The sequence below is a fragment of the Monosiga brevicollis genome, genomic scaffold (assembly GCF_000002865.3).
Source record: "Monosiga brevicollis MX1 MONBRscaffold_10 genomic scaffold, whole genome shotgun sequence".
NCBI lineage: Eukaryota > Choanoflagellata > Craspedida > Salpingoecidae > Monosiga > Monosiga brevicollis.
This window is the reverse complement of record NW_001865047.1, coordinates 1,062,019-1,077,192: the sequence shown is the minus strand read 5'-3', so window position 1 is coordinate 1,077,192 and position 15,174 is coordinate 1,062,019. Positions and strand designations below refer to the sequence as shown.

The 15,174-nt window shown below is 54.3% G+C and overlaps 2 protein-coding genes across 2 annotated transcripts in view; both read right to left on the bottom strand.

The window, feature by feature from the left end:
- Positions 1 to 11,900, bottom strand: part of MONBRDRAFT_8342 (uncharacterized protein) — a gene marked incomplete at both ends in the record, with an annotated part of 24,037 nt that extends 12,137 nt beyond the window's left edge. Inside the window, 27 exons of the mRNA XM_001745808.1 lie at positions 793 to 964; positions 1,372 to 1,441; positions 1,604 to 1,780; positions 1,867 to 1,949; positions 2,080 to 2,285; positions 2,388 to 2,499; positions 2,607 to 2,796; positions 2,980 to 3,235; positions 3,674 to 4,000; positions 4,293 to 4,361; positions 4,625 to 4,783; positions 4,889 to 5,139; positions 5,265 to 5,583; positions 5,736 to 5,824; positions 8,199 to 8,295; positions 8,686 to 8,858; positions 9,199 to 9,333; positions 9,383 to 9,589; positions 9,681 to 9,804; positions 9,887 to 10,049; positions 10,187 to 10,276; positions 10,359 to 10,540; positions 10,653 to 10,946; positions 11,077 to 11,294; positions 11,372 to 11,535; positions 11,612 to 11,705; positions 11,810 to 11,900. Of these exons, the coding sequence (XP_001745860.1) occupies positions 793 to 964; positions 1,372 to 1,441; positions 1,604 to 1,780; positions 1,867 to 1,949; positions 2,080 to 2,285; positions 2,388 to 2,499; positions 2,607 to 2,796; positions 2,980 to 3,235; positions 3,674 to 4,000; positions 4,293 to 4,361; positions 4,625 to 4,783; positions 4,889 to 5,139; positions 5,265 to 5,583; positions 5,736 to 5,824; positions 8,199 to 8,295; positions 8,686 to 8,858; positions 9,199 to 9,333; positions 9,383 to 9,589; positions 9,681 to 9,804; positions 9,887 to 10,049; positions 10,187 to 10,276; positions 10,359 to 10,540; positions 10,653 to 10,946; positions 11,077 to 11,294; positions 11,372 to 11,535; positions 11,612 to 11,705; positions 11,810 to 11,900 (4,512 nt within the window). The remainder of the gene's footprint in view (positions 1 to 792; positions 965 to 1,371; positions 1,442 to 1,603; positions 1,781 to 1,866; positions 1,950 to 2,079; positions 2,286 to 2,387; positions 2,500 to 2,606; positions 2,797 to 2,979; positions 3,236 to 3,673; positions 4,001 to 4,292; positions 4,362 to 4,624; positions 4,784 to 4,888; positions 5,140 to 5,264; positions 5,584 to 5,735; positions 5,825 to 8,198; positions 8,296 to 8,685; positions 8,859 to 9,198; positions 9,334 to 9,382; positions 9,590 to 9,680; positions 9,805 to 9,886; positions 10,050 to 10,186; positions 10,277 to 10,358; positions 10,541 to 10,652; positions 10,947 to 11,076; positions 11,295 to 11,371; positions 11,536 to 11,611; positions 11,706 to 11,809) is intronic.
- A 988-nt stretch (positions 11,901 to 12,888) lies between these two features.
- MONBRDRAFT_25560 (uncharacterized protein) overlaps positions 12,889 to 15,174 on the bottom strand; it is a gene marked incomplete at both ends in the record, with an annotated part of 7,256 nt that continues 4,970 nt past the window's right edge. Inside the window, 7 exons of the mRNA XM_001745807.1 lie at positions 12,889 to 13,142; positions 13,280 to 13,342; positions 13,449 to 13,563; positions 13,667 to 13,836; positions 13,899 to 14,073; positions 14,170 to 14,837; positions 14,925 to 15,128. Of these exons, the coding sequence (XP_001745859.1) occupies positions 12,889 to 13,142; positions 13,280 to 13,342; positions 13,449 to 13,563; positions 13,667 to 13,836; positions 13,899 to 14,073; positions 14,170 to 14,837; positions 14,925 to 15,128 (1,649 nt within the window). The remainder of the gene's footprint in view (positions 13,143 to 13,279; positions 13,343 to 13,448; positions 13,564 to 13,666; positions 13,837 to 13,898; positions 14,074 to 14,169; positions 14,838 to 14,924; positions 15,129 to 15,174) is intronic.

The following is a 15,174-nucleotide window of genomic DNA, read 5'->3' as shown; positions in this document are numbered from 1 at the left end:
ATATCGTTCCATCTCATTTCGCCTGGCCACTCTTTGACTCAAAGGGGCCAAACACACGCAGCACTAGCTGATATGTGAAGTGGCCAACGATCGAATATCGACTAAGCAAGAATTAGTATAGCATGTGCGCTGCGCTCGGCTACGTAGCAAGTCCGAAACGCGCAATAACAGATATAGGCATAAGAGGCAAAACAAACAAACGAAACAAACAAAAAAAAAAAAAAAAAAAAGAGCGGAAGAAACATCGTCATGACACGCTCTTGTCCCTGGAGAGGCTCGTCAGTGTCTACAGAACCGACTCGGACGTTGTTCTTCTACAAAATGGCGTGCAGCACGAATTCAGTCAGATGCGGAAGGTATATCCACCGCGAGAAAAGTTGGCAAAAGCAGGGCGTCAAAAGTGAGGCAGTCTCAAAGGCTCATATCAACCAAAGCAGATGCGGTTACGTACGAATGCCACCGGAGCACGGGGAGTTGGCTTTCTTGCAGGTTCGCACCCAAGCGTGGGCTGCTTGGCGCACTAATGGTCATGCTGTTCCCATGCGCCATGGATCCCGTATTCAAGGGCACGGACGTAGCCCGAGCAATCAAACCGCCATGAGCCCCGCTTTTGGTGGAAGACACGAGGCTCAGCGCCGAACTACCCGAACGGTAGCCTGTCGGCAACTCAAGACCATTGGAGGAAAGAAGTTGGTGTACAGGCCGCACTGGATCTGTATGTGCCCGTGGTCGCTGCTTGCGAGCTGGCCGGGGTCCACCCGATCCGAGTCCGCCGCCGGACAAAGCGCTCACTTCGCGTCGGGGTCGCGTGTTGCGCATGGCCGAAAAAGAGGGGGATGACAGGGGTGACATGGATCCGCGCCGCACCACGCGCGCGTAGTTGGACGTGCTGCTGACGTCTGATGCCGCTTGTTGACTGTCACTTCTCCGTGGCCGAACGGTGCGAGCCGAGTCGGTGGCCAGGCTCTAAGCAAGGACGAATCGCGGGTGAGCCATTGGTGCATGAGTCTGCCGTGGAGGATGCGACAGGGAGCGCCATCGCCTCACTCACGCTTTGACGGGTTTCCAATTGTGAGGCTGTGGTCGCAGTGGAGCTTCGCCGCGACTGACTTATAAAGATCACTGCACACAAAGCGCGCGAGACCTCGTCAGCTTCACAAAGCACAGCAAGTTGGCAAGGTTTTTTTTTTTTTTCTCAGCTGCGCGAATACGTACGCTCCAACAGCTGACTCAGTCTGTAGGCCGAGGGTCGGTGGTGTGGCTGAGTATTAAAACTAGTATTGTACAATCAACTCCATCAGCACAATCAATGACCAGGGTTGGTCCATCTACTACCCCAGCAGCACACACAGGGCTCGGAATGGTTCGTACCAGAGCGACACGAGCTGTTGCACACGGGGATCCATTGTCTTGGGCATAGGCAGGCGATATCCTTCCATTACTGAGGATCAGGCGGTGGCGAAGCGTGAGTGATGCACATTCTGCTAATAATTCGATATCTTTCTTGGGAAAGAAAGCAAACCAAAGCAAAAAAAAAAAAAAAAAAAAAAAAAAAAAAAAAAAAAAAATTGCTAAAACCAAATCCAAAGTAGCATGGGCCTACCTCGAAGGCGAACCATGTCGTTGGACCATCCAGTGTATGGCAGGCGCCCAAATGTCCAAAACTCATACATGGTGACGCCGAGGGAAAAGATGTCAGAGGCTGGGCTGAAGCGGTAGTCGCGTAGGCTTTCGGGTGCCATCCAACGATAAGGTAAAAAGTCACTCTTTTCGTTGATATCTGAGAGCGCGTGCAAAGTCAAGAGTCAAATACCTTGCCACAGCACTATTGCGGAGAATGGCGTGCGCTCGGAGAACGACACGTACAATAGTTGGTCATGGCATCAAGCTTGCGCGACAGCCCAAAGTCGGCCAGGACCAGACGCTGGTCTCCCATTAAGAGACAGTTTCTAAAAATTGACAACAAGCGCCATAACACAAGAGGTCGGCGTCAAGGCACGTGCAGCTGCGTGCATCAATGGGGTGTGCGTCCACATGTGGGGGTTTATGATGAAGGCATTAAGCATGGTTGTGACGAACCGGGCGCTGATATCAGCATGCACCACCTGGCGCTCATGAATGTAGCGGAGCGCAGCCAAAAGGTGATCACACCAGGTGAGCAGGTCATTATTTGTGACCTTGAAACCAGATGACCGCAGGTAGCTGCCCACGTCACCAAGAGGCGCATATTCGGTCACAATCATCAGGGGCATGGTGGTCGATGAAACGCCCAACAATTTGATCACCTGACACACAAAGTAAAGGTGAGGTGACATGCCAGCCACGACATGCGTCACCTAACGAAGCGCGCCATGAGTGAGCGTGGCGGAAAAAAGGTTGTGACTGACATTTGGATGGCCAGGGTTAGATATGGCCTTGAGTGCTGATGCTTCAGCACGATAGGCCAGTGCTGCAGGCGCCATGTGACTGCGCTCTGGCTCAAACAGCTTGACAGCCACCCTATCCGAGCACGCCATCGTTGTGAGAGGGAGGGCGTTCTTTTGAAGACGAGCCAGAGTCTTTGCAAGCCAAGGCAGCAAGGGTAAAAGGCAATGGTGGCCACGTACGAGGCAATCTCAGGCAGTTGCTCGTGAATGTTGTAGGCACGAGCACGGACCACGGTGCCGTAGGCGCCAGCGCCCAGCACATCACCCAATACCAGCTGGGACCGATCCAATTCAAAGCGGTCAAGCCACACCGCCACGCCCTTTTCAATGCTATCTTGGAGAAGGCGCTCCAAGTCCTCGTTGTCGCTTGCTGGGAGACCATGCAATGCAGACCCTGCTTTGGAGTTGCTCGATTTTCTTTCTTCTACTGGTTCCCATTGTCCTACGAGTAGCCAAAAAGTGAGCAAAGCCCATCGTCTGTCGATCACCAACGATGGACCAGCGGTGGCAAGAGCAGCGTGCAGCTCAAAGCAAGGGAGATATTATCATGTACCTAGGCGGCGAACGAGGGCCATAATGACAAGAGCCAGGCAGACCACAAGAGTGCCCAGCGTGACCACGACTGGAATGACCCAGGCGGGAAGGTGCTCATGCGAGGATGTAGTTGCGGTGCTCTCGACGGTGCCACCTGCCACTTTGGTGCTGGCCACGGGAAAGAACGTGCTGGAAGCTCGCAGATGGGTATCAGAATGTATGCTGGGAGTCGAAGACGTGGCAGGTAACGCGGTTCGGAGGTTTGTGTCAGAGGCCTATGATGATTCGGCGATGGCACGATCATGAGTCGAGGCTCACTGGACCTCATTGATGCTTGTAACACAAACGACAACAAGACATACGTTGGCAGGTAGAGGAATTGGAAAGGGGCCATGTTGCTGTAAAATAGCATCTCTTTCGCTTGCAGTGCCGCCCAAGGGTAGCTACCGGCAAGTGTTCGACGTGTTCAACACACGAGTCAATGCATGCACGTGTGCGGGTGGGAGGGCAGCCGAGCAGGAACGTACGAATACAAAGCCGACCAAGGTGATGCTGTTAGCGACCAACTTAGGTCCAAGCTACGGGAGATTCATGTCAGACAAGCAACAGCCGATTGTGTGAGATTCGTTCACAGGTTCACGGGTGGATTCGATTCGTTTTTCACTGAGTTTGGTCCAACACGGAAGGGCGGCACACGAAAAAACAAAATGTACCTTGGCAAGGGGAAAGCCTGACTTGTTGTGGGGGCCGGGGATGAGGAGTCGGGCTTGAGTTGGGGATGAGGGTATGGCAATGCCCACATCAAAGTTGGTCGTGGTTTGGCCATTGATGGCCACTTCAAAGGCAAGAAGCCAGTCTCCATCAAGGCTTTGCTGCAACACCGACCGGGCCTGCACCACTGGTGACAGGGCGAACGTTGTGCAATATTTGGACGAGGCGCGTCCACTGCGTCCAGCCGAGTTGCCCAAATGCACAGAAATGTTGTAGCAGGTAGAACTTTTGAGGTCTGGCACGACAACCTTGACCAAACCCGTTTCCACCTAAGGATGCCGATGCAGAAGCATGAGCACGTGTGTGTGTGTGTGTGGCAAATATAAAAACACGAGGCCAAATAGGGAGCGTACAGCAGAAGTGGCGTCGAGGGTGAGATTTAGACGAGCACGATGCGTCATGCTAACGACAATCACTTGGACCCATGCTTTGGCCAGAACCGTCTCTTCCATTTCAGCAAGCTAGGAGGCGCGCATTGAGGTATGAGACTCCCCTTTAAAAAAACGGGTCGGAACGATAAGTCCAAAATCATTTGGCAAAGGCCAAAGAGTTGCCACGTACCTGCAGGACCAGGAATAGGTCATTGGGACCGGCCGTCACGTTGGCAATGATGGGCGTGCTTGGGGCCATCTGAGTCATGGCAAGGGTAGGACACACATCAAGGTTCAGTTGAGTGGTGTTGGGCGCAACCACCGCGCGGCATGCTTATCAACCCACAAGCAGTAAAAACCTACAAGAGGAACGACAAAGTTGATGGATTCTTCAAACTTGATGTAGAGCCATGGAATGGAGCAAGCAAGCTGCAGGAACGCCAAGGAAGGGTGAGAGGCCAAGTGCATGGGGATGGTGGACCACGGATACGTATTCAGAGCTGAGGGAGGGTAGGAACATACGGTGGCGGTGTAGGATGTGCCACTGGTGAGACCTTGAAAACTTTGTTCATGAATCTGCGTTGTATCGGAGCTGGCGGCTGTGGGGCGAAACACGCGCGTCTCCACTGGTTTGCAGATGCCTTGCGCGTCACATTGTCGCAGGACAAGTTCATAAACCGTCTGTATGGGGCGAACCAAGGGGGAAAAAAAAATTAAAAAAAACAAACAAACAATCTCAGACGACGAGCAAGTACATGAGGGTCTGGAGGGGTGGCATGGGCGCACCAAGGTCCAAGGCTGTAGGTGCGCGGCGATGGTGGCAGCATTTGGTGTGATGCGGGCATGAAGGTTCAAGATGGGTGAGACAGGCGTCAGGGCAGGGATGGTCGTCCAGTAGCGACGGGGCCCAGGGGCCAAGGCTTGTGAGGCCCCCAGGGCGCGATTGGAGCGATGTAGAAGTGTGGCGCCATTCTCGACAAAATACGGGTGGGCGGCGGTTGGCAGGGAAGGGCCTTCAAGCCAGGCAGTGATTGGATCTAAAAAATAAGAAAAAAATTGCAGCGAGGCCGGACGGTGAGTCAAGGGGGAGTGATTGCTTTACTAAAGAGCGACAAGCTGATGGATGAGTGGGGCAAATATGAGAAGAGGGGCAGGCGCGGACCGTTCCAAGGGTTGGGAGCCAGAGTGGTGTCGTTGCAGGCAAACCAGACTTCGTAGCTCATGTTGAGGAAGAGACAGGGTCGTGGTGGGAGGGCGTTGGTGAGGCTGTCGTCAAAGTTGCAGACTGCAACAGAGGTTACGTTTGGGTCGACGACGATATGAGGTAGGCCCGCAGTGATCATGGCCTTGGCTGCCGAGGTAATAAGGGAGCCTCGAGCGCCATCGACCAGATGCAGCCAATGCAGGCCTGCCAAGACATCAGTTTGGGGCTGCGGGATGAGCAGCGTGTTCCATTGGCAGGCATCTGAATCTGCAGAGGGCTGAGGGAACGAGGAAGAGCAGGTACCAGGGGTCCAAAATAAAGAACAGGCAGGCCGATGAGCGTTCTTAAAGGACTGGGAGCCGATGAAGGGTCTTTGCATGCGGGCTCATTGATCCACATGACGATTGCCAAAGAGACAAAGGGATATACCTGGGTGAGATATGCGGGGCGAGTCCAGTTGCAAACAATGTCGTGTCCATAGAGGGAAGCCGAGGTCAGCATGCGGCAGTCGAGGTTGTCTGCAAACACCAAGCGCCAAACAGAAAGCAAAAGCGGGAGAATCGAGAATTGTCAGGAACGCGTAAGCATGAGCCCACGGGACCACGCTTGTGCGGGATGTGGAGCAGCAAAGGAGGAAACGCAGAGGCGAGGGCGACAGGGAGATGAATGCGCGTTTCTTGTATTGTTGGTTGCGGGGCGGGGCGGAGCGAGCTGAGCCGATGAAAGAAAGCGAAGAAAAAAAAAAAAAGCCAACCAGAGGATTTGAAATCGGCAATCGAGACGGCGAGTGCTGGGGGGCAGCTCCCGAGGAGGATCAGCAGGGCAAGGAGGGCCAAGGTGCGCAAGGGCACGGGCGCTCCGATATCGAGCGGCATCATGACGACTGGCCGCAGGTCACAGGGCCGCGACGCCACGCAAGGCTGGACACGAGTTGAAGATGTCCAGCGGTTTGGACGACAACGAAGCGTTCAGCGAGCTTGCGCTGGCTGGCTGGCTGGCTGGCTGGCATACAAGCGTGTGCGAGGGCGTTGGCACCACCTCAGGCCGGGTCATCGGCGTCAGGCACACTCATCACGACCATGAACGAGATGGCCTGGCTATCCAAAGGGCCTTGCGTCTGCTTGAACAAGAGGTGAACCGGGGTGTCTGCTCCTGTATCGCTGAAAGGCAGCGAGGCAGCCGCTGATGAATGCCCAGTCCAGCTCAGGGTTTTTCTCCTTCTTGTGGCCCTCTGCCACAACACGGTCCGCGCAGCCGACAAAATGAAAGAAGCTGATCTGTTTGAGAGAGAGTTTAGAGAGAGATTTTGAGAGAGAGATTTAGAGAGAGAGAGAGATTTCGAGAGATTTTGAGAGAGAGAGATTTAAAGAGAGATTTCGAGAGAGAGAGAGAGAGAGAGATTCAGAGAGAGATTCAGAGAGATTCAGAGAGAGAGAGAGAGAGAGAGATTCAGAGAGAGATTCAGAGAGAGATTTAGAGAGAGATTTAGAGAGAGAGAGAGAGAGATTCAGAGAGAGGTTCAGAGAGAGAGAAGAACAGTCACAGCACACACACACACACACACACACACATTGGGGAGATGAGAGCAGGCCGAGCTTGCAATCGACTCCCATGCATACAGATCTGAGCAGGCCCTGTGTGTGTGTGTGTGTGTGTGTGTTTCCCAAGACATGTTGATGGGGGTTTGGAATGTGTGCGTCCGCCATTGGGTCGTATTCGCTATGCTACTCCTGCTGCTGCTGCTGCTGCTGCTGCTGCCTGCTGTTACGCTCGGCCGTGTTTAGGGCGACGGCTGATTTCAGATTGTCATGTCCATGGACCTCGCAGGTCAAAACCCCAAACCGACGCAACGAACCAACCAGCCCCCTTTACGACAAGGATGATCCCAATTCATTTCCTGACCTTGCGATACCTTGCTCCCCGCACCTCTGCCTCATTTCAGGCAGATCTGCTCATGCCTTTGACGGACGTGTCGGATCGTGCTCCAAGCATCGCACGAACGCACAGAGAGAGATGTAGAGATTTAGAGAGAGAGAGAGGGAGAGGGAGATCACTCACCGGGGCGGGGGGGGGCGGTCAGAAGCAAGAACCTGACAGCCTACAAAACCTAACCACCCCGAAAGCCCTACAGTGACCTGGCCGGATCCCAAGGGACATCTCCCTCTCCCTCAATGTATTCACCACCACTCATACAAACGGCAGTGATGGCAATCACTCGGCCTGCCTGACCCCAATATTTGAACCCCGGTGTGCCAGGCTCGATGGTGATCGCGCCCGCTGCCGTATGGCCTGAGCTACCCAAACTCGTCGGTGCTTGTGTGTGTGTGTGTGTGTGTGTGTGTGTGTGTGTGTGTGTGTGTGTGTGTGTGTGTGTGTGTGTGTGTGTGTGTGTGTGTGTGTGTGTGTGTGTGTGTGTGTCGCTCTCTGTCTCTCTGTCTCTCTCTGCCTCTCTCTATCTCTCTTGATGCGCCTGTGATGGCGTTTGCCTCGGTGTTTCTTTTCAATCCAGCGGGGCGCTGCCATTTCTGCCGGGTCGGAGTTTGAAGGACGACGCCGCGTCGTATCACATCAATCCACATTGTGTGAGCAAGAGAGAAGAGGTTTGAGAGGTTTGAGAGAGAGGGGCTTGAATTTGAGAGAGATGCTTTGAGGGATGTTTTGAGGGATGCTGTGAACGTTGCTTAAATTAGAGATTTAGAGAGAAAGAGGGAGATTGAGAGAGAGAGATTAAGTCGAAATGTTTGAGATGTCAGAGTCGTCACCGAACAAAAGAAATGTATGTGGTGGATAGGTTGGGCCTACAAACCCAAACCTAAACCCACACACACACATACACGTGAACACACACACACACACACACACACACACACACACACACACACACACACACACACAAAATGGCGGCGGCGTCGGCGGGGTTGAAACTGACGTCGCTGAGATGTATGTTGTAACGATGTGCAATGGGTCTTGGCTTGCTGGAATGGCAACCCTGCATGCAGCGGGGGAAGAGAGACAGAGAGAGAGAGATTTAGAGACTTCGAGAGTTTCTCTTGATTGTCTTTCAGAGCACACGGCGCTTCGCTGCCGTAGTTGGCGAACAAGATCAATTGCAATCAAAGCTATTGGACAGTAAGGGTGCACATGTGCGTCGGGCCGGGGGGTCCCGGCCAGGGCCTTTATTTAGGCGGTGAGGTCGTTCATAAACGCCGTCAAGCGGTCCAGTTGCAGGCGCTGCTCGAGAACCAAGGTCTCGAGCTCGTCGACACGGACCTATGGTACCATCTCGGAAAGATGTAAGAACAAGGCGGCGGCGTCACTCGGAGCCCGCCGCATGTTTTCTTCCCCTTGAGACGACACGCCTTTTGCTAAGCGCACGCACCTCGAGCCGTTGTTGTTCCTCCCGGGCTGCGGTCAACTCGGAGCGTTCTGTCATTGGCCCCGTTTCAAGTTGAATCCGCGCTCCAGAGTCCTCCTCACGCCGACGCCGCACGCACGTCGTGGCGGTGACCGAGCCCAGGCGCCGCAAGCTCAAATCCGAAACCAAAAAGTACCCTGTTTCCAATTCCCAGTTCCCAATTCACAACCGAATGAGCGGCTGACAGTTGCATCGTCCCATTCATTGTGACGCGCATCGCACCTCGAGAGGCTTGAGTCGGCCATCCCAAAAACCACTGGAACATGCCGATGGAATCGTGCAAGTACATGGCTGCGCTCACTCGCTGCCACACGCCCGGCTCGGTGGGCCAACCTCCTGCAGCGTTTTTCAAGTGTTTTGTTTGGTGCATCAACGCTCGTGTGAGAGTTTGTGAATCAGCCAAGGCGTCAAGGGACCAAACACAAGGCGAGGAGAGAAGCGCAACAAGGACAGGGGGTGGTAAGCCAGGTCGCGTACCTGATGAAGCGCCTTCTGCCCAGACATTGAGAATGCGACCGTCGGTATCATGGGTGCTCGAGAAAGTACCGTGCAGTACCTGCTGCGAGCCGTCATAGTCGGGCGAGTACCACACCGAAGCAGACACTTCGTAGTCTCCAGGGCAAAAGGAGGCCATGATATTCAGCTGCAATCAATCGCGCACCATGCTCGTGAGACAGCCCGAGCCGTTGTCGATGGCGTCCAGGGGTGACGACGCAACACACCTCCAGTTTAGTAATGGCTCGCGAGCCCGATGTAGCAAATTTGTACGCGTAGCTCGTTCCCAGTTGCGTGGGCTCATCCAAGGGCACCACTGTGATCCGACCAACGGATGACGAACGCGAAATGTTTTCCCACTTGCTTCGGCCACCTGCCATAGGTACCCAATCACACTTGCGCATTATCAAGCCGCCAAGCATTCAAACCTGGATTCCAAGAAAGCGGCTTCAAGCTGTACGCACCATCCTTCAGCGCATCCGTGTCCATGTACTCGTGGAAAAGCAGTTGGTTTTGCAGCTGATCCTCCAAGTCGGTGACCCGTACGTTGAGCGAGCCCACGCTCGTTGTTGTGGCGTTGATTTGTCCCTGATCAACGGCGCACAAAGCAGAACCAATTTTGAGGCCACCCTTGTACTGACTGCCACCTCGGATTGAGGCCCGCACGCACCTGCAATCGTGCCTCGACATCGTCGACTCGCGTCAAAATGTCGTTGGCATTGGTGGCCGAGTCGCATACGCCCGGTCCAAGTCGACGAAGGTCAAGCCCCGTCGCAAGGACGTAACCTCGAGTGTGACGCATGGGATAGCCAAGGTACCAACGAAAAGGCAGGCTGTCACTCAAATTCAAATCAGCTCTTAGGGTCACCTGGACGCTATCCAGTCCCAAAAAGAGTTTGCATGCATGCGTGCCGAGTGAGCAAGCAACAGTGTGAGACGTCATGACTCTTGGTCCAATGCGTCAACTCACTGTTGCCATTCCCCTCGGACAGTGGGCCAACCGCCGCTCTGAGGTCCGATGGCGTCTGTCGTCTTTTGTCCACTTTCTGGATAATGCCACCTGCCCGCCGAGGAAGCAAATCAATGGGTCAGCGCCATGAACATCCCGGTTGGAAAGCCCTGCTCCCCTGCGTAGGTGTTACCTCGAGTGCAAAAGCTGTTCCCAACCGTCAAAGTCGGGTGATACGTAAGCCCAAAGGCTGAGCAAATATGTGCCCGCACAAAGTGTTGTGACGTTGCCCTCATTCGAAAAGTGTAGCTCATACTCCGAGGAGGCGCCAAAGCCTGATGTCGTCGTGCTGTAGGGATCAAAGCGAAGGGCATGCTAAGCGACAAAGGCGCAAATGCCAAGACATGAGCATGGACAGTTCCCACCTAACCCCATGGGCTATTTCTCATCGAAGACAATCAGTCTTGCCCTTCGATTCAGTCCTTACCGTCAAAGCATCGGGCCGCGTGGACCAGGAAGAAATGTCAACGATGCTCATGTTGCCTCGAGACTCTACGCTGTTGTACTGGCCAGCATCCAGGCCATTGACAAAATCGCCGTTTTTCACAATGTTGGCGGCACTTGTATAGCGCAGGAGATCCGTCGCAAACGCAGCTACAATCCCCGTCATTTTTAAAAAGACCCACGGCACGGCGGAAGAGTCAGCGGATCGCGGACTATCGTCAAAATACCTGCAGCCCGTAACGCTCGCCAAGGAAGAACCGGCATGGCCAGGACCTACCTGAAGCGGCATCCAGACTCTCAAGGCTTGAGGAGGTTCCGTTGCGAAAGGCCTAGTCAATTGGTTTCCCAAAACTGAGTTGAAGAGGAGGATTGCTGTCAGACAGGCGCAAACGAGGCCATTGCCTGACCTCGACGGTCGACGTCAGTTGGGTCAAGTCGATTGCTGAGGCTTTGTTGGCTAGTCGCTGGTCGACATCACTCTTGGAATAGACAGCCGAGGCATCTGCCTTGGCGTCCATGCGTTCATCGATTGCAGCCTTACTGTATACGCCATTCTCATTGGCTTTGGCCGCCAGGAGCTGATCCAGCTGAGCCTGAGTGTAGGTCTGGGCGTGGCCCTGGCGCACTACGTCACACGCGACAAGGATTACAAGCCAATCGCAACATTGTGATGGCCAAACTGCTTTGAGGCAGGCAACGAACCCTCCGTCAGCTGTGCGGCCAGATTGCTGGCCGAAAGCAGCGTCAGTGTGTTGGTCGTTGAGTTGATGACGGAAAAGAGGACATCGCGGCCTTGCAGCACAACGTCTGCAACGCGGGATCTAGGCTCACGCATCAGCGCGCCAGGCGACGCAATGAGGTGGGGCCTGGGTCCCATTGAGCGATGTTGTAGGGCCAACATACCCATCCACCGTAGCAGGGGTGGTCTCGACGGTAGCTGACAACCGGCAGCCCGAGTTATCGGCCAACGCCTCAAAGCCAGCGTTGCACACGCAGCGCTGTTGTTCGGGATTGAACGACTGGTACATGCGACAATCTGGACATCAAGCCACACGGAGCAGAACAGGCATGATGCGATGCGTTTGAGCCAACGGGCCAACGATGCGGTGCCACTAATAAAGGCCAAGCGGGGTAGCTGACCGGAGTCTGCCGCGATCAAAGGCTCAAATTTGGTAGCGCAGAGTACCAACACCACCACACCCCAGCGGATGGCAGCGTCAAAGGACGCCATCTTAGGCATCGACCAGTCCACAAGTTGAGCTTACACCACCAAGATCCCACAACCCGGCCCACACGACGAGAATAAAAATAATAAAACCGGCCGCGCGCAAGCGAGAGAAGCAAGCACCCCTGTCTCCGCATCACACAGCAAGCACGCCCGCTCCCACTGTTTTATTTTGGTTCCAGAAGAAGCGTGCAAGTCCCCCGGGCGTGCCATCCACTGACATGAAACATCCCGCTCTTGTGTGTGTGTGTGTGTGTGTGTGTGTGTGTGTGTGTGTGTGTGTGTGTGTGTGTGTGTGTGTGTGTGTGTGTGTGTGTGTGTGTGTGTGTGTGTGTGTGTGTGTGTGTGTGTGTGTGTGTGTGTGTGTGTGTGTGTGTGTGTGTGGATCTCTCACTGTTGATCGTGTTACAAGCAAACAACAAAACACACACACTCAACAAAGAAAAAGCAAAAAAAAAAAGGAAATCAGGACAAACAATTCTCTCTCATGTTTTTGTTGATGTTTGACTTCTTTTTGGACACGAGCCAGTGATGCTCTCTCTGTCTGTGTCTATGGCTGTGTCTGTGTCTGTGTCTGTATCTCTGTCTCTGTGTCGCTATTGCTGTCTCTGTTTCTGTCTCTGTCTCTCTGTCTGTTTCTGTCTCTGTGCAGCGCGCATGGTGGTGGTGGTATTAACTTTGTAAGTTCTACACGATGGTATTGGGGCAACAAGGAAAAATGGAGACAAGATCTGCGTCGGTCTCAGGATGAAACGAGGATCACACAGTGTGGTTTCAAGTGAGGCTGTGGATAGATTCCTAATCTGAGAAACGAGAGGACAACTCAAACCGGGTGGAGCAAAAAGGTGGCAAGATTTTTTTTTTTTTCCACAAGCATGCGTTTAAGCTGTCGCCCGAAAAGCAACGAGCACGCCTCGCCCTTGCTCCTTAATTTCCAGGACTTCCGCTCCCAGGCCCTGCAATAAAAAAGTGACAAAGACAAAATAAGAATCAGTCAGCAGACAGCTGGCTGTGTCGCCATCCAAGTCGAGGCGCCAGTTTCAAAAATAGCTACCTTGATGATGGTTTCAGCTTCTGCTGGCGTGGTCCACTTTGTCGAGTAGCCACTGGGCGTGGTGAGGCTGCAATTGACCAGATCGATGGCCGACCCATCAAAGGTGCCGCAAAGCTGAGGGTTCTTGTGGTAAAAATGTTGCACCGCTTCACCAAAGCAATTGCCGTTCCAGTATACGACCACAACCACCCCGTCTATGGGCACACAAACGCACGAGGGCAGTCCGCGTGAGAAAAGACCCAAGAGGTCACCGCAATGTGAGAGAGAGTCGACGCTCTCGCGGTAGGTTCTGGAGGCAAGGCAAGACATCGGCACAAGCAAGGGTGCGCACCTGGGCCGGCTAATTTAAGCATTGCGCGGTAAATGGCTGTCTTTTTCGGATCGGGAATGATGCCTGCGTCAAAGGGGGTCACATATGAGTGGTTGCACAAGCATGCCACAACAGGCCAAATGGATGAGCGCGGTGGGCAAAGTGGCGACGGGTAGACTGGGAAGCGTACCAATGGTGTTGCCCACGCATGTCACGAGCTTCTTGGTATCGTTCAAAAACGAGCCAAAGTTTGCATCAAGGAGCATGGACTCGAGAAACTCGGCGTCGCCACACGCAAATCCAACCTGCCAGAGAGAGAATCATATAAGCAGGAGGCGCTGCTGCCCCCCTTTCGACGCCAAGGGATGCGATGCAAATCCTTTGTCGCGAGCGTGTGGGAGGATGTACCTTTTTCGCATACTTTTCCGTGGTTTGCTTCTTACAAAAGTCGACAAAGACCTGGTTCACATCGACACCAATGCAATAGCGTGCCACGTCATAGTGGGGGATCAACGACTCGCCAGTGCCACAGCCGACCTCGATCAAACAGCTTTGGTCTGCACCTGAGAACCAGTCATCTGCAGTGAGACCAGGGTGCCTTGGGAGCACACGGAACATGCTTGGGTTCGTGCACTCTTACCCAGGTGTGCCAGGTACTTGTTGATAAAGGCTGTCGTGTCTTCGTAGAGGTCGTTAAAGAAGGATTTGGTGGTAAAGACGGCGGAGCGCCATTTGTTGACGCTGAATTCTGACCAATCGCCGCCCGTGGAAGGAGAGGTTTGAATGCGCTTGGGATGACCAAGCAAATGCACCACCTACTCACCAAGATCGCCCAATGACACACGTGCACATGACACTTGGCAAGAACGGGTGCAGAACAGCTCGCAGGTGTGGGCGTACGACGAGCTTACCTTGCCATCTTCCAGGTTGAAGCGTTGGCCAACTTTGGTAAGGTTGGTTGTGGAGTACTCGGTGGAGGCGTCCGTCTCCACGGAGAACCAGGTGGCGCCTCGGGTACTAATATATTTCAGGCGGGTTTTGGCGCAAAACTGGGCCAGGGCGTCGGCAACGGTGACATAAGGACGGTTGATGGCGTTGATGGCGGTGAAGAGGGCAGGGGTGGTGGCAATGAGGCCGGCATCGATGCCGTTGTAAGAGTCGAGATCCCAACCAATGTGGGAGATGCGATGATCATCGTCGAGGGGTCGGAAGGCCACGTGAACGGTAGTTTTGGGCAGGCCGACCATGCCCTCGAGATCGGTTTCCACGAGGCAAGCGGCATCGCTGTCGGCCAGGCTGGCAGTGGTCATGCGCTGGTACAACTTTGTCTCATAGAGGTGATCGGAGGGAACAAGCAGAAAGGGTTGATCAAAAAGAGCCTGTGCGCGCACGATGGACGAGGCGTGGCTGTCATTGTAGTCGGCGCCCAGCTCGAGAAATTCGACCGCCAGCTGGGGAAAGAGCGCGCGGCCCTCGTCCACCAGGGGCTGGACGCGGGCGCTATCAGCGACCAAGACCACCACGCGCTTGAGGCCAGCCTCACACAGGCCGATGAGCACGTGATTGAGCATGGTCACCCCTGAGCGAAGCAAAATTTACCACTGTGAGGTCGGGGCGAGGGAGCCGCGCAGCGCCAGTGGTGGGTGGGGCGGACCAGGGAGCGTACCGCCGAGCTTGAGGAGCGCTTTGGGTTCTTCACCGACTTTTTGCTCATGGGTGAGGGTGGCGGCCGTGACCAGGGCTTGCTCGATCCGAGCGCCAGATCCATTGGGCACGATCAAGGGCGAGTCGGGTGGTGTCAGGGCTCCACTGCTGGACAGCGACGCCAGCGTGTGAACCTTGAAGCTCATCTTGCCCGCTGCTGGTATGCCTTCAAGCACAAGATACGACACACACACCAACAGGAGAGGAAAGGG